Source organism: Mustelus asterias, chromosome 3, assembly GCF_964213995.1.
Source record: "Mustelus asterias chromosome 3, sMusAst1.hap1.1, whole genome shotgun sequence".
In the NCBI taxonomy this organism is placed as follows: domain Eukaryota; kingdom Metazoa; phylum Chordata; class Chondrichthyes; order Carcharhiniformes; family Triakidae; genus Mustelus; species Mustelus asterias.
In genome coordinates this window covers 9,766,374-9,782,226 of record NC_135803.1, presented here as the reverse complement: position 1 = coordinate 9,782,226, position 15,853 = coordinate 9,766,374, and the positions used below count along the sequence as shown (strand labels likewise).

The following is a 15,853-nucleotide window of genomic DNA, read 5'->3' as shown; positions in this document are numbered from 1 at the left end:
TTTAAATATGGAATCTTACAAAGGTGAACAATGTACAAAAAATGTAAACTATCAGTTACATGCTCAGCTTCAATCATCACCATTTTGGTTCAGTATGCTGCTTATACAAGATTCTGGAAAATAAATACAACAGACATTTTACATTACAATAACCAGGTACTGTACATCTGTAAATATTTTATGTTTACCACTCTGCAATTATGTTGACAAGACAATAGAAAATCTGCATCGTTTCCATGAGGTAAATACTGGGAAAACGTCCATGTAATAATGCGTTGCAGGCAATCACAGGATTACTTCAACAGGAAGCCTCTTTGGGTTAAGGTGTTGGTAACGCACACCTTCCATTACTACGTGATAATAGCAAAGAGTGGTCAACACGAATCAAGAAAGTTCGTTGGTTTGTTTTTTCGCAACCCTTTGAGTACCAAATACCTTTTTTCAGCTTCCCAGGTACACATAGTCAAAATCTACTTCTATACAATCTGATATAAGGAAGTACCTGATAAAAGCAAAGATTTACCCAGTTCCAAATCTGTTCCTGACTTTGCCTGTATTGAGATAACCATTCCCGTTATGTACAAGTTCAGACATAAGTAACATTGTGACATATTGCATATAACAATTTTACTGTACACATCATCTGTTATAGTATCTGTAGAAATTGTGTAAATTTCAAAAGTGGATTATAAAATACAATCACTGGAATCTAAACATAGAATTGCTCTTTATTTCACAGTACTGTATTTTCTAAACTGTCGATACTTTTTTTGTTGCAGGAACATCACTGCAGCTTTCAAAGGTTTAACTGGGTGAGTGGTAACACCTTTTTCAGTTAAGTGCATAAATGGAAGCATCATCTCATTGTGTCAATACGGCATCATGCTTGGATTCATCTTTGTTCATAATGTGCGTGCCGACTGTCCCTAGCTGTGTGGTTCAAATCCAGTGGTCCATGGATAACATACACTGGGATGTCACTGGCCAAACACTGCAGATGCATTATCTGACCCTTCTCACACCCATCCCCTCCCCCAGAATTTTAATTGTTTAAAGGTAGGATGCAAACAAATTTTAGATCTCTATTACTAAGTTTGATATCAAAAATTCTCAAGGGAAAGCATATTCATTCTTACTTTCCATACAGCACTGTTACTTACACTTCAATGTGTAGCTATGGCAAAATAATTAATGGGATTGGGTCATCACCAGTCAGGGTTCAGATAAATCCAGGCACTCTGAATTTACAATAACCATTTAAAAGCAAATTCTAAAATGATTTAAAATTTCACTCAACGCACGCCAGTGTAGTTTATAAAACATGAGGCGCTATCATGCATTCCAATTCTTACCACAACTTCTATGTGCAAGCAAAGGTTCATGAGATAAATCTGGGTTATGTTGCTTTGAATAAGAAGCTCCAAGTTAATTTTTTTTAATAATGTGCCTTTTTTCCTATTGTTAAATTCACAATTTCTATACATTTAAAGCTTTCCACTATCACTTCTTATTGTCAATTTTGTTGTACATCTTGCTATCCTGTGGCGAGCTGAGGTTTCCTGGGGTAAGCTTTAAGGTTATACTAAGCATATACATATTCAAATCAAGACCTCTCTACAAAGCTGTGGGAAAATATCTCCTAGTATCCCACAGGATTGGTTACCTATTTGTCATAGTATTTTTACTATTTAGCAACATTAAAATTCAGACTGAATGCGAATGTCCAGCGAATGCTTGACTTTCCAATTAGATAACATTGAGGGATCAAAAGAGAGACAAACATGATACAAAATAGTGGAGCGCTGATAGCTTTTGACATTTAGTGGTAGCTATCACAAAGACATATTTCTGAAGGGGTGGGAGAACTAATGCAACAACCAATGAGATTCCTCCAATGTTAGAGGCTTGAAAATGAGCGCAGAAGTAATCTCCTAGTTTCAACATCCTACATCTAACTTTACACCTAGGACTGGGTATATATTGCATCTTGTTGCAGAATGTCTGGAGTTAGAGTGCACTCAGTGTGAATTTAAACTCTTGCCTCACTTTGCTACTTCTGATAGTCTCCCAAATTACTCTTTTCTTTCCCGCAAATGCTCACCCAAAAACAAATCAATGTAAAAATGGTAATATAACTGCTTTTTACTCAGCTGTTGACAGCTACATTAATAATAGCCACAGCTGGAAACAGATGTGTGGATTTCAATCTTGCTTTATAACAGCATATTTGGAACACTGCACCAAGCTCTACCCAACTCACCACATGCAACCCAGACTATCACAGGGGTACTGCCAATACTTATTGCCTAATAAAAACAGTGACTAGACAATTAAACCTATCTGAAACAAGACGATTGTGAGAAAATTATCCCACTTAAATAGCAAAACAAAAGCAAACACTGAAATGAAACAAAAAAAATGTGGAAGTAAGAAACACAAGGCTGGCTGAACACCTTGGATCTATTTGTAAGCAGTGACATTTTACCAGCTCCAACTACAATTTTGAAAGGAATTTTACCAGCCACATTTTCCATTAAATTTGAATAAACTAGACACTGTTCTTTCACAGTGCTCCCAAATTATAAGGCAAGTGCAGTGTGAATGGGAAAGTAGAAAGCAAAAAAAATCAGATTACAGATTTCAGTTGTTCCAGTTGAAACGTAGCATTTTAGGAGTGCTTGTTTCTGAACCGAACACTAAACACACCAACGACTTCAAGTGATGTGCTGGAGAATGGGAGATTTTTTTCCCGAACAGACTGAATTTGCCAACAAAATCAATTCTCATTCGGGTAGAATTGTTCCAGTTCACAGGAGCTTGTGGTTTCACATTTCAGCCAAACAGTAGTGTAGCATCACAAAGCTAGATCATGGAAAAGCCAGATGATAGATTCTCACGCTTACCTCCAGTATAACTGAAACGCTCAGAACAAAACTTAAAGCTAAACAAGCTGAAGTACATACATAATTAAAGAGCAATATATGAACAATTTTCTCTATAAGCTGCATTTCAAAAATTAAGGTACTTCCAAAAATATATTTACAGCTGAATACCTTAGACAGAAGTGTCCTTTTCCAGATTAAATTTGATTGCAAAACAAAAATGAAGTATATATACACACACATGAAAGAAAAAAATGTTGGACAAATAATAGAAAAAGACCAAAGGATTAATAGATTAGATGGATTATCAGGACCTCGTGTAGCATCAAAAGTATTCAAAACCAAAAGAGCTTTCAATGCATTTACATATAGTTCAGTAAATTGTAGTTAACACTGGCCTTCCAAGCATACAATGTGATTAATAATAGTGATAAACAACAGGGCAGGTTCAACTATGTCAGCAAGCAGAAGATGAACCCAAAATTCATTGTCAGAATAGTAATTATCATGAATATAATGCCCTGTTGTTCATCCAACAAATTAATCTATGTAATCCCAAAGTTTGATATTAAATTCTGCAGTCAAACAAACCCCCAGACTATTACCTCAAATTAAGCCAGGAAAACAATCATAAAACATCAGTGTAAGTCGTTAAAAGTTAAAATTAATACAGATACTAGAAGAATTCCTTAACTCAAAGCAAAAAGTGATAAAATGTTTGGACTATTCTGCCAAGTCAGTAGCACAGACAAAGCATGAGGGAGGTTCAGAATGCAGCTAAATGTTTACCACTTCCCTGCTTCAATCATATTGTTTGATCTGTCCCAAATTTGAGTAAAAGCTATTGTGATTTCCTGCTCCAAAAGTGCAAAGATACAAAATAGAATGCCTGCTTAACCAGATCAGCTCAGCATTTGCACCCATTCAGGAAAATCATCCTCTGTTTAAACAAGTGAGAATTGAGAATGTTATAAAAATACGATTATATTTTCATTAAATTGCTGAAGTAGCAAGTGCATTTACCTGACATTTTATATAAAGAGGCACACCATTTTCAACACAACTCATTTTCTACGGGACAACATTTTCAGTGTGTGTTGAGTGCAGCCAAATATCGATTTCATTCTTTAAAAAAAAAATGTGTTTACGGTTTTGTTACATCTTGCACACAGCAGTCTTCCAATCTACTCGCAACTGATAAAACAAGTCACTGAGCAGCCAATTAGTGTTCAATTACTACATACATTCAAATAGTCAGAAATACGGAGGCTTTCCAACATGGCTATTTTAAACCAGGAATCCAGAGAGGAAAAAAAAATATTTGTTTATCATACCAGTTGACAATCTGTTGACACAAAACCCTCAGTGTTTACAGAGGATATGTAAATTGCATAAATGGCGATTTTCAACTTACTGAAAGAAAACTGCTCTTGACTAAGCCGAAGACGCATGACATTCCATTAACGGGTTCAGCTCTTTTGGCTTTTGTAGTGGGCGAATTAATGATGAAGAAACACAAATGGCTAAAACAAACCAATATTGTTTGTGCAACAAAACACTATAAAAGTTTGGAAATCATACTGTTGGTAGCTCCAATTTTCTTAGATCTCCTGCCATTGACTGTTCTATTGATGCTAGTGACACCGTTCAATGCCTCGCTTAACTTATGACACTTGTGTGATGAGAATCAGTAAGTTATGCAATCATAAAGGTTTCACAGTGAAGTTTGATTCTGTCCTCTTTCACCCCTCATGATCTTATGTCGCAAGAAGAGAGAATTCACAGTAATCAGGAGTCAGAACCATGAGCGTTCTGATCTGACCCTAACCCTAACCAAGAGAGAATAAATGCCAATTGTAGCACCCCTATGATGTCCCAGCAGGACTAGTGCACTCATTGCAGCCTAAGAATCAAACACCAGATACCTGGTCGACAGTTACTCCCTTGTTTTAATTTCAATGCTGTGGACTTCTGCTGCAAGCAACATTAAGTATTTATTTCACCTAGGGAAAAAACTAGATTAAATAAACCAAAATTCACTTCATCCATCATATATTTATCTATGATTTTTTGAAGTTTTTTCCTGGCATAATTTAATAGAAATTATGGAAAATGGAAATCTTTGGCAATGAATACAAGTAAAATTATAGTTCCATGGTACTTTTTCTACTAAAGTCACTGCAAAAGCAAAGAATCCTGAACTTAAAGACTAAACCACAAGCTAATTTTATGAGTTGATTGAACAAAGTTTGTTCATATCTAATACTTGATGCTTATTACACTATTTTATTAATCTAAACTTCCTCGTCTGTTTTTAAAGTTCACATCGCTTTCCAGATTTGAGGAAGTCCTTACCCACAAGTAAGTTACAAAAAATTACAATCGCAAATGGAATAGCTACTAGCATGTTTACTAATAGTGTTAACTTTAAATGCTGATGTTGGGATCTCAATGTACAAAAGACCAAGTTCACAATGGTGAAGAAACTGTGAAACACAGTTTTATAAAAATCTGCCAGGAAATATTAAATTTCAGTTTCCCATCAGCTGCTCCTATACATAAAAAAACATGTAGAGAAACTGGGAACAAAAACTATAAAACACTGAAACAAGATATCAGGTCAACGAGTTCAAATATCAGCCCTATGCTAGCACCAGTGTTAGGGTTAATACTACCAAAACATACAGATATTGTATCTGATGTGCAAGGGCAGATAGGCACTGTTGAATAAATGGCTAACAAAATATTAACAAAATTACCAATTCTGAACAGGAATTGAAACAATAATTATTTCCTTATCTTGCCATCAGGATTTGTACTTTATGATGCAATACACCCATGGTAATTTCACACAAATACTGGGTCTGAATGGTGGCAGCATTAAATTTATGTAACAATAGCAGCTGAAAGGTCAGTAAAAGAGGTAGATGTGTAACCTCTCAAATGGTCTCCTTACACAACTTCATCATGAAATGGCCTCTTTTTCTATATGTGCATGCTAAACATGTACAAGCACGCAATTTGCATCTGAAGTGAAAAGCCAGTGAACCAACAGATTCTACATCCATATTAAAATCTATAGAGTTTGTGTTGGTATATTTAGTTTCCATCAGTATGTTTATTCCATATGCCTCTTTCAGAACCATCTCATATCTTAGGGAACTGATCAAGCTTTTGTTATTTATAGAACCATATAAAATCTATTAAAATAGGTTGTTACTCATGTCACACTCTTGTTTGCAGTACAGACCAGGGAGGTCTCAGGTTCAATGCCAGTTGATTCTGCATTGGCTAATCTGAACCTAGACGGCAGCAGGGGTCACTAAAATTAGCCCGAACCCCTCTCGATTTGGAGGGAAACTAACTGAAAGCCAGTCATGGTTTCACTCCTGATCACTGCCCAGTGCCTCCAACTGGAAAAGACATTGAGCGAAGACACAATCAGGCTCAAAAGCTTTAAAAGCCTAATTAGCAATGCTTACATTTTCCAACTGGCAAGACCCAAAAGGATAACAGTATCCATGGGAATTAGTGCCTCAAGAAAGAAAGTGGCAAAAAAAAATGTAGAATGTATTAAATATTCTTATAATATTAATGAACATTTGGAAGAAATTACATGGCACTGTGACCATGCCTATTATATATTGTATGTCCCGAGAAATTATCTAGTTGGAAGTGGCAATTTAGGCATCACCTAAATTGAAAAAAGTGAAATTGACCTGGCTAGGGACTTTTCTGACTGTTACATTAACAAATCACACCCTTCTGTTCTTTTCAAAATCTAAAGCCCTGACCTGTCCTGTATATTAGAAATACTAACTCAGAGGAAATGAGGGATAGGAGCACCAATAAGAATACATGCAAATCCAGACAACAGATTTGAGGTTTTCTGAATTATCAAATGGTAACAAATTACAAAACAAGCTTCCTTCATATCTATGCAATTTATAAAGTAAACAAGATTCTGCAATAAACAAAAGGACTGGGACCAATGCTGCTGATGCCTTTAACAAAAGCCATTTACAAAGGCATTAAGAGGACAGAAAACAGATTATGAAGTTTGACTGGCTCTGCATGCATATAAATTTTTCAGATTTATGAAATAACATTTACCCATGCTATGCCATTTTGCTTTGTATCGAATGTGCGCATCATATACACAAAACTCAAATGAGTTTAAACCAGGGTTTCAATATTTTGCTTTCAACTGGATTAGTTAAAATTTTAACTCCAGCATCTCCAACTCAGCTGTTATTCGGTTGCACAGATTTCTTACAGCTGTAGGTTCAAGTACTGAACTCATCAGTCTTCCTTTTTAAAGCAATTCTAAAAATTACTTCACTTCAAATTGCTGGTGCCTCAGAAGAGCTTTCGCTGTTGTCAGTCTGCTACAGGATTCACCTCGGTGCCAGCTTTATTTCCAGAGGTTTCTAAGATCTGAAGCTTCAGTTCTTTAACCATGGCTTCCAGTTTTTCTCGTGCCTCACGTTCACACCTCAGTTCTTCTTGAAGTTCTCTGCGATCTGCCTCTGCTCGGTCAAGCCTCTGTCTCAACTCTGATAACTGCACAACATAATGGAAGAAAGGGGATAAAAACCAAACTGAAGTTAAATCCTCATCTGTATGGATCTATTTCAGCAACCAGTTTATTTGATAATTGCCTTAATATCCCAGGAATGACTTAGAAAAACAGATTAAAAATCTGTCAGAGTGCATGAACATCAAGTGTGGAATTATGCGCAGCTTTTTGCAGCTCAGCAACCCCCACCACAAACTGTGACTTTCACCATAGTTATCCGAATGGTGACCAGTAACATTTAATAAGAAATTTGAATTCTATCATTAACTGATAACAAATGCATCACAAGAGTTCATGTTTTAAACAACGTACTACTAAGCTGACACTACATTTCACAAATAATCATTCATTGAAGCCTGAAAATCTCAACACTTTCCGTTCTATTTTTGTTTCCACCAAATAGTTTCTCTGCACTTCACAGGATCCTGAGGGTTCCTTCATTTCTCCTGGGATCAAACCAAGGTCTGCTCCAGCTGTCAGGAATTCACTTTAACCTTCCACCATGTTCCCACTATTCTCCACAATTTCTTGGGGTCTATCCATTAGCATCCTACCACTCCTTAAGCACATTTGGATTGTGGAAATCCCAACTCAAGAATGGGCTTCACTGTATTCTTGATTTAATTACTCCAAATCAGAAAACACTTTATTTTTTAAATAACTGTCTACTACTGGTACACAGCTTCTGTACAGCTCCAGACCTAGTCTTCAGCTGCCCATCTCAAATCTGACAACCCGCCAGTGAGAAATAATATATAGATCCAAAAGAAACAAAAGCATTCCTGAAATCTATCCCTTTGGCAACATGACATACCTGGGATGTCCGAGATAGAGATCTAAACTAAGTAACTTTATCTTCAAAACATTCCTTTGATTCTGGGATCCACATGAAAAATGTTTGACTCTAATGGAGACAACTGTGATCACACTAGGCTCACTGGTTGTCTTATGAAGCTAAGACAAGGCTACCTGTTGTATATTGTTTTAACACCTCTGACTCTAATGACTCAAAGTAAACATGCTTGAAATTATAATTAACTTGTTTACCAGTTGCTCAAATCTGGTGTTTTCATTTATCTTGTATTAAAACATTCAATCCTCAAATTTAAAGAGTTCTATTCCCAGAACATGATTGATTCCATCTCTGTCCATTATTTTGGACAGAGGTGTGTCAGAAAATAAAGATGGTTTTAAGTGATCTATATTGACATTGTTAAAATATTAGAAATAAGGTAGAGGCTTCAGTGGGTTTAATTTTGTAAAACTCGAGTTAGATTCACAATAGACATAGGTGTTTGCATGTGTGAGGATTTAGGTCAGTTCAAAATGTGCTTCTATTGTGCTTAGAGAGGTTTATGGCATGATAAGCAAACAAAATCTCGGCGAAGGAAAGAATGATTGCTAAGGGACACCTTTAGGATAGGAAGACTTCTTGTGATTGTTTTGAACTGAATTCAGAGCAGTTGGTGCCAGGCAGCTAGGGAACATCTCTCTCAGCTTTGCTAGAGGAAAAACCAGATAATAAAGTAATGGTTAAGAAAGCCACTGCCAGAAATCTAAAGAAAGTTTGTTAAGGAAACTAGAGTAATGAAGATGTGCTTCTAAGAAGACTGAAGTTAAAGCAACAGAGGAAACGGGGACTAGAAAAGGATAACACTTAGTGAAGACAGACAGCTGAAAAGCAGACGGTTAATCAGAAGCCAGAAAGAGATCTGAAGTGATTCTAAAGTTTGTGATTTCGTAATATAGTTTGTGAGGCATTACATTAAATAATTGTGAAGCAATCGGTGGCTGGATCTCAGAGTTTGTGTCAAAGCATTCAAGAAGGGAGAGTTGGAAAACCTGGGGCAGAACTTAAACAGCGAGAGGGAGTTTTGTTTGAAAGGAAAATTGGAAAATTTGGGGGTGGATTCTTGATGAAAATAGCTGATGGAAAGCATTGTTTGAAAGAAGGTTTTTGTGTTTTTTTGAGAGAGGAGTTTGGAGGCACTCATATGACAATCATCTGTGGGGAATTACCAGAGAAAGCCACGAGAGATCAATTGAGTGGCATCGGCCATTTGGTTTCAGTGTGGGATGCTATCCTCGAAATATGCCTACATTTGTGAAGCTAAAGGGGGAGTGAAGGAGTATTGTATTGTAACCAAACTGCTTTTATCTTCTTGCTAAAAACTAATTTATCAGTCTTATGACTCTGTTTCTCCAAGATTTCGAAAAAAAGTAAAAAGTTTAATCTTTTGAGCCATTCTGGGACCTTCACTTCCAATAGTAATACCAACTATAATTATAGCAGGTGGATAATCTGAAGCCTTCAAACCACAAAAATTATTACTTGCTTCTGTCCCTGATTTGGTGCAATAACTACGTCTTAACCCACGAACATGATTTACCATTCTCCCTCCATAATTACAACTTGTCCAAAACTCTGCCATTACGGTCTTGCCTTGCACAAGCCTCTCCATCATCCATCACCCCATCATCACTATCACCACTATCAATGCACCCCCGATTCATTAATTTCAAAATCCTTCTCCATCAGTCACTCAGAAATCAGAGGGTAGAAAAACACATTGTACACGTAAGTATACATTCAAAATCTGACTCAAATGGTGGTGCCTTGACATTTCACTCCAAAGGTTTAATGTATTGAGAGCTAATAAATTATTTCACATGTCCACACTGTCAACAATGCTAACTAGCTCACCAGTAACGTATGTCAGAAATACATAAAAATGCACAAAAATCCAAATGCAGTAAATGGCCCCTCAGTTGTGTCAGTGCTTGCCTTCCATGTGAGCACACAGTCCACATCCAATTATCCACCCTGCTTCTATATCCCAATATTCTCTTTTCTTCTTGCACTCATCAGGACAGACACTTTTGTTCAAGTTCAAAAAAGGGCAAGTCTGTTATACAAGCAGAAAAAAACCATGTCCGGGCGTTGCACCTTTTTGAATTCGACAAAAGCTTGGGACAGCTGTTCCCTGGTAGCATTCCCCTTTGTACCACCTTCACCAGAGACAACTTGACAATTTTGAATTCAAATAAATGTTTGGGGGTGTAACTATTCCCTGGTGTATTCTCCGCGGTAATGTCACGACCAGAGACCCCTTGCTAATCATTAGCACCCTTTTTCATGCAGTATACATTGTTGCTGCCTTTGAAATTTGGTATTCTGACATCTGTCCTGATGAGTGCAAGAAAAAAAGTTTCGACAGCAATACTCAAATTCAACAATTGTGTAATTGTTCTGTGCTACCAAGTTCAGTACCACCAAGCAACTAATCTCTTTTCCTTCATCAACTTATCCACCCTAACCTTGAATGCTGGCATTGTTTTGTCTCAATCAGAAATTTAGATACATACTGGATATGGCTTACACCCACTAATATTAGTGGTTCCCACCTTCCCTGAACTCTGTATACTACTTTGCCTCTATGTTGTAACGAGCAATATTATTTTAATTTGCAGTTACGCAAGTACCAAAATGTATCTCAACTGAGAATTTATAGACAACTACTGCGTATAGTTGGACCTGTATTACCTTATGCAAATTTATAAATACCCCCATAAATACTTCATCTTCAGCTGCAAGTGATTCTATATTCCTTTCAGCTTAACTGTAAATTTGTATGCTTTGTTTTCTTTTAATTCCTATTGTAGATAACATTTTCAATAAATATGTACCTGTGCAGTGTACTCAGCCTCTTGGCTCCTTTCTGTTGTATGGTCGCACAAACAACCCTGCTTCAGCTGTTCTAGTCGCCACTCTAACTCTGCCTGTTCATCGCAGACTGCATTCATTCTTTGAGCATGCTCAGACTGCAGTGAATTCAGCTCTTGCTGCAAGCCAAGCTTCTCCTCAGTCAGTTCTTTGAGTTTCATCCGCTTTGTGACTTGCAATAACTCCACCTCCTGAACAGAAAAGAAGCGAAGACTTAAAATATGGACCTGATAAATTTCGTCATTTAATCCAGGTTTTCTACATCTGTGCTCGGAATTTCCAGCCTTTAGAGTGAATGCTTGAAAATTGTGGGCTAGTGTAAACAAGAATGGAAACTCCTGACCATAAACTGAGACCAGTAAATCACAAAATGTTATTTTGCATGTGATTGAAAGTATAATATTATCAAGCAGGTTTAAAATTATCACTGCTAAAACTAAGGGGATAATGTGTTTATTTCAGAAAAACAGCTTCTTTTTATTTTTATAAGACCTTCACTCATTGAACGCATATGTCAATGTCATCACAAATGTCATGTTATTGACATTCAAATACACATTAACAGGCGAAGATCTCAAAATCCACTCGAAGAAGTTAGCTTTAATATTCTGAAAATTAGAGCAAATTTGCTTATCTTGCTGGTTATCTTTTTAAACATTATCAGCATGTTAAACCTTTATGTTGCCATTGATCATCACAAGTAGTTATGAGACAAAGTAACAAAGAGCTCTGGGAATAGAAAAGACCCAGATATTTGGGGTTTTCAAAGCAGAGTACATCCAGCATAAGTTTTTCCTGTGCTCATTTTCAATCAGGGGTTATTGATTAAGAATTATCCAAGCACCATGGTATAATGTTAGTACAAATTTCAATTTATAATTCTTAGGTTCATAGAATCCCTACAGATTTTTTTAAAAGTTTGCTTATTTCTGTATTTGCTGCTCTCATTATCATTTATTTTACTATCTGATTATTAACAAGTGAAGGACATTAAGTGCTTTTAACTACAGAGAGGCATAAGTTTGTAGGTTTCAAGTCCCACTACAGAGGCTGGAACACAAAAATCTGGGCTGGCACTCAAGCAAAGGAATACTCTCCCTGGTGTCCTCGCCAATACTTATCCTTCAATCGATATAATGTTTAAAAAAAAGACAATCCGATCCTTATCACATTGCTGTGTCTGGGAGGTTGCTGTGTGCAAATTTGACTGCCGCATTTCTTACAACAGTGACCACACAAACTACAGTCAACAAAAGTGCTTTTGAATAGGACTTTGGGATGTTCCGATGTTATGAAAGGCACTTTGCAATTTCTTTCAACTGGTAAACTGGAAAATGTGGCAGCAGATTCATAGCTTACATTCATCTGTAACCCAAAACCCTCGTCATTTTTTGTATAGTAGCACTCATAAGCAAATGCATCAATCTGCATGTGTAAAGCATTTTTTTAAAAATAGTCAGTTTTGTTTCTTTACCATTTGTAGATGTTTCTTCTGCTGAATTGTGGTGTTTAGCTTCTCTTGCTGTTTACAGTACGTTTTCATGATCTGCTCCACTATTTTTTCATTCTCCTCTTCCGTGCTCATCCCAATGCGCAGAGGTGAATTCCCAGTTTCTCTGTCAGTACCTGTTGTATTGTTGTTCAATTCCATGGCAATCCCCTGCTTATTTTTGTCACTGGCATGTTCCAATTTTATGTATTTTTCTGCATGTTCAGCAGAAGACTCTGGGACTCGATAACCTAAGAAGAAGATAAAGAAAACAAAATTTTAATTCTTCACCTAGCTGCTCCTAAGCACATATTTATCAAGGAGCTACATATAAAGGGGAACTCGGGAGACCACAGAATTCAGTACTTACAGTAACATATTAAAATATAAACTGAAGTTACACATCCAAGATCTCGAGCAAGCAGTTTTCAAGGACAGTGATCATTAATTAAGCCACCATTAAAATAGGGCACATATTTAACATAATAAAAAGATTGAAGTAGCAATTTATGCCTCACAGTAGAAACTGGAATAGGCCATTCAGCCTGTTCCACCATTCAATTAGTTCATGTCTAACCCCTACCCCAATCCAACTTGTGTAGCAAGTTTCAGAATGCCTCTCTCCCGTATGTGAAAAAATGCTTCCTAATTTCACTCCTAAATGATTCAGTTATAACTTTAAGATTATGGCCCCTTGTTCTAAACCATCCCCTCCACGAGAGGAAATTGTTTCTCTTCATCTATCCTACCGAATCCTTGAATAATTTTAAATACTTTAATTAGATCACTTCTCAACCTCCTAAACTCAAAAGAATACAAATAAAGGTTATGCAACCTGCATTCAATTTAATCACTTTAAGCCCAGCTATCATTCTAGTGAGCTGAATTTTCAGGACCAATATTGCCCAAGGATTTTGCTGCAGGAGTTCCTCGGGTAGTGTCTGAAACGCAAACATCTTTAGTTGTTTTAATGTCCCTTCAACCATCACAACATTAGCATTGGAGATGTTTGCTGATACTTACACAGCATTCAGTACCATTCGCAACTCCTCAGATGATGAAGCAATTCATGCCTGCATGCAGAAAGACCTAGGCATCATTCAAACTTTGCCTGATTTCATGCAAGTGTTACTTGTGGCTTAAGCACCTGGCAATTACCATCTCCAACAGGAGTGAATATAACCATCTTTCCTTGAGGTTTAATGGTATTAAAATCGTTGAAGCCTGACCATCAACATCTGGAACTCCCTTCCTAACAGCATGGTGGGTGTAGCTACATCACATGGACTGCAGCTGTTGGCCTTGCCATCGATGCTCACATCCCATGAACGAATAAAAGAAAATCTTCCCCAGATTCAGAGCCCATTACTGAATGCCAGCACTCCAACTGGGCTCTGACCAAGGTTCGAGACAGGTAACGAATCAGTTCTTCATTTTCAAATTCCACCTTGAGCTAAGACCACCATTCCATTCGCCTTTTGTGATTACTTTTCACCGCTCTGCACTAGATTTAGTGATTTAGGCACATGGACACCTCAGTTCCTTTGCCCCTCCAAAACCTAGTCTCTTACAATTAAAAAAAAATCATGATTTGCCTTTCCAAGTTCCAAATGGATGATTTCACATCTCTCTGCAATGAACTTCACCTTCCACACTTTTGTGCAACCACTTTGTAACTTCTCTCCCCCCCCCCCCCCCCTCATTTACAAAACTTCTGCGTCCACCAACCTAGTGTCATCTACAAACTTGCATATACAACTCTTTATTTGTTCGTTCAGGTTAATAAATATGACATCAAGCTAAGGCCCAGCACAGATTTCTGGAGAATACCATTTGTCACATCCTGTGAACCAGAGAATGAATTTTTATTCCTAATCTCCTGCCTGCCAAATAATTGTCAATAGTTACCTCTAATTCCATGCTTTCTAGCTTTTGCCAATAATGCTGTATGCAGAACATCCGATGATATATTGGTCTGTCATTATATTGTGGAAAACATTCAATGCCAGAACTTGTCCGAAACACATTTTCATTTTCTTTAAATATTGTGAAATAAGCAAAGCACAAGTTCATGTCCGTACTCTTTTCTTTACTCTTTCATGGGATGTGGCTCTCACTGGCAAGGCTAGCATTTGTTACCCATCCTTAATTGCCCTTGGACTGAGTGACTTGGGAGGCCATTTCAGAGGGCAGTTAAGAGTCAACCACATTGCTGTGGGTCTGCAGTTACCCGTAAGCCAGACCTGGTGAGGATAGTAGTTGTCATGGCCACCAGTACCAAGACTCTTTTTTCTTGTATTGAATATTGAATTTAAATTCCACAGCGGGATTTGAAACCTTGTCCCAGAGCATTAGTTCTGGCCTTTGCAGCACTAACCTAATGACATTATCGCTACACCACCATCTCCCATATGTTATAACAGGTTCTGTAAATTATAACATCCAAATGACACTCCCGAAACAAGTTAAAATAGCCCATCATCCTACAAATCATAAAAGGTATGTCTAATCACCATGCTGAACTCACAGAGATTGTAGGAATCTGTACTCGGAATGTTATTCCCTTCTTCTTCTGGAGAGTATGCAAAACAGGAAATTAACTTCTTATTCACATTATCTCTCTGCTGTTTCACCTCCTCTTCCAAGGATGTTGACGTGCTCATCATAGACTCCTTATTCACCAATTTAGTGGCATCTCTACATCGTTGTAAAGGTGGAGCCAATGAGACATTTGGAGCTATCACTTTATCGTACATGTACAGAAGACAGCTGCAGAATTTCAAACACAGTTTTTAGTAAAAAAGAACATACACACTTGTATCACATTGTGAAATTTATGTATCTGTCCTAATACACCCTTCTGTGACTTGTATGATTTTACAGGAACATGGGTGCAAGATGATCAAGGTTGGGATTTGAATATTCAACAAATCTGACATTTAGGAAGGACAGGGAGAAAGGAAATGCAGGGGGAGTAACTGCCAATAAAGGATGAGATCAGTACATTACATGAGAAATTATCTTGGTTCCAATGATCAAGATGTAGAATCAGTTTAGGTGGAGATAACAAAAATAGCAAAGAAGGTAAGTCACTTTATTGTTTATTCATTCATGGGACATGGGCTACACTGACTAGACAGGCAGTTACTGCCCATCCCCAATTGCCCTCGGTTGGAAGG

The 15,853-nt window shown here is 37.2% G+C and overlaps 1 protein-coding gene across 4 annotated transcripts in view; it reads right to left on the bottom strand.

The window, feature by feature from the left end:
- Positions 1–5,278: 5,278 nt before the first annotated feature.
- LOC144486625 (ski-like protein) overlaps positions 5,279–15,853 on the bottom strand; it is a 67,957-nt gene continuing 57,382 nt past the window's right edge. For 2 of the 4 annotated variants that reach the window (XM_078204676.1, XM_078204678.1), the window contains exons 4-7: positions 15,202–15,443; positions 12,660–12,925; positions 11,149–11,376; positions 5,279–7,445 (exon numbers count right to left, since the gene is read on the bottom strand). In XM_078204676.1, coding sequence (XP_078060802.1) covers positions 7,263–7,445; positions 11,149–11,376; positions 12,660–12,925; positions 15,202–15,443 — 919 coding nt within the window. In that variant the 3' untranslated portion in view covers positions 5,279–7,262. The remainder of the gene's footprint in view (positions 7,446–11,148; positions 11,377–12,659; positions 12,926–15,201; positions 15,444–15,853) is intronic. The other 2 variants (XM_078204680.1, XM_078204681.1) reach the window with 2 other exon arrangements.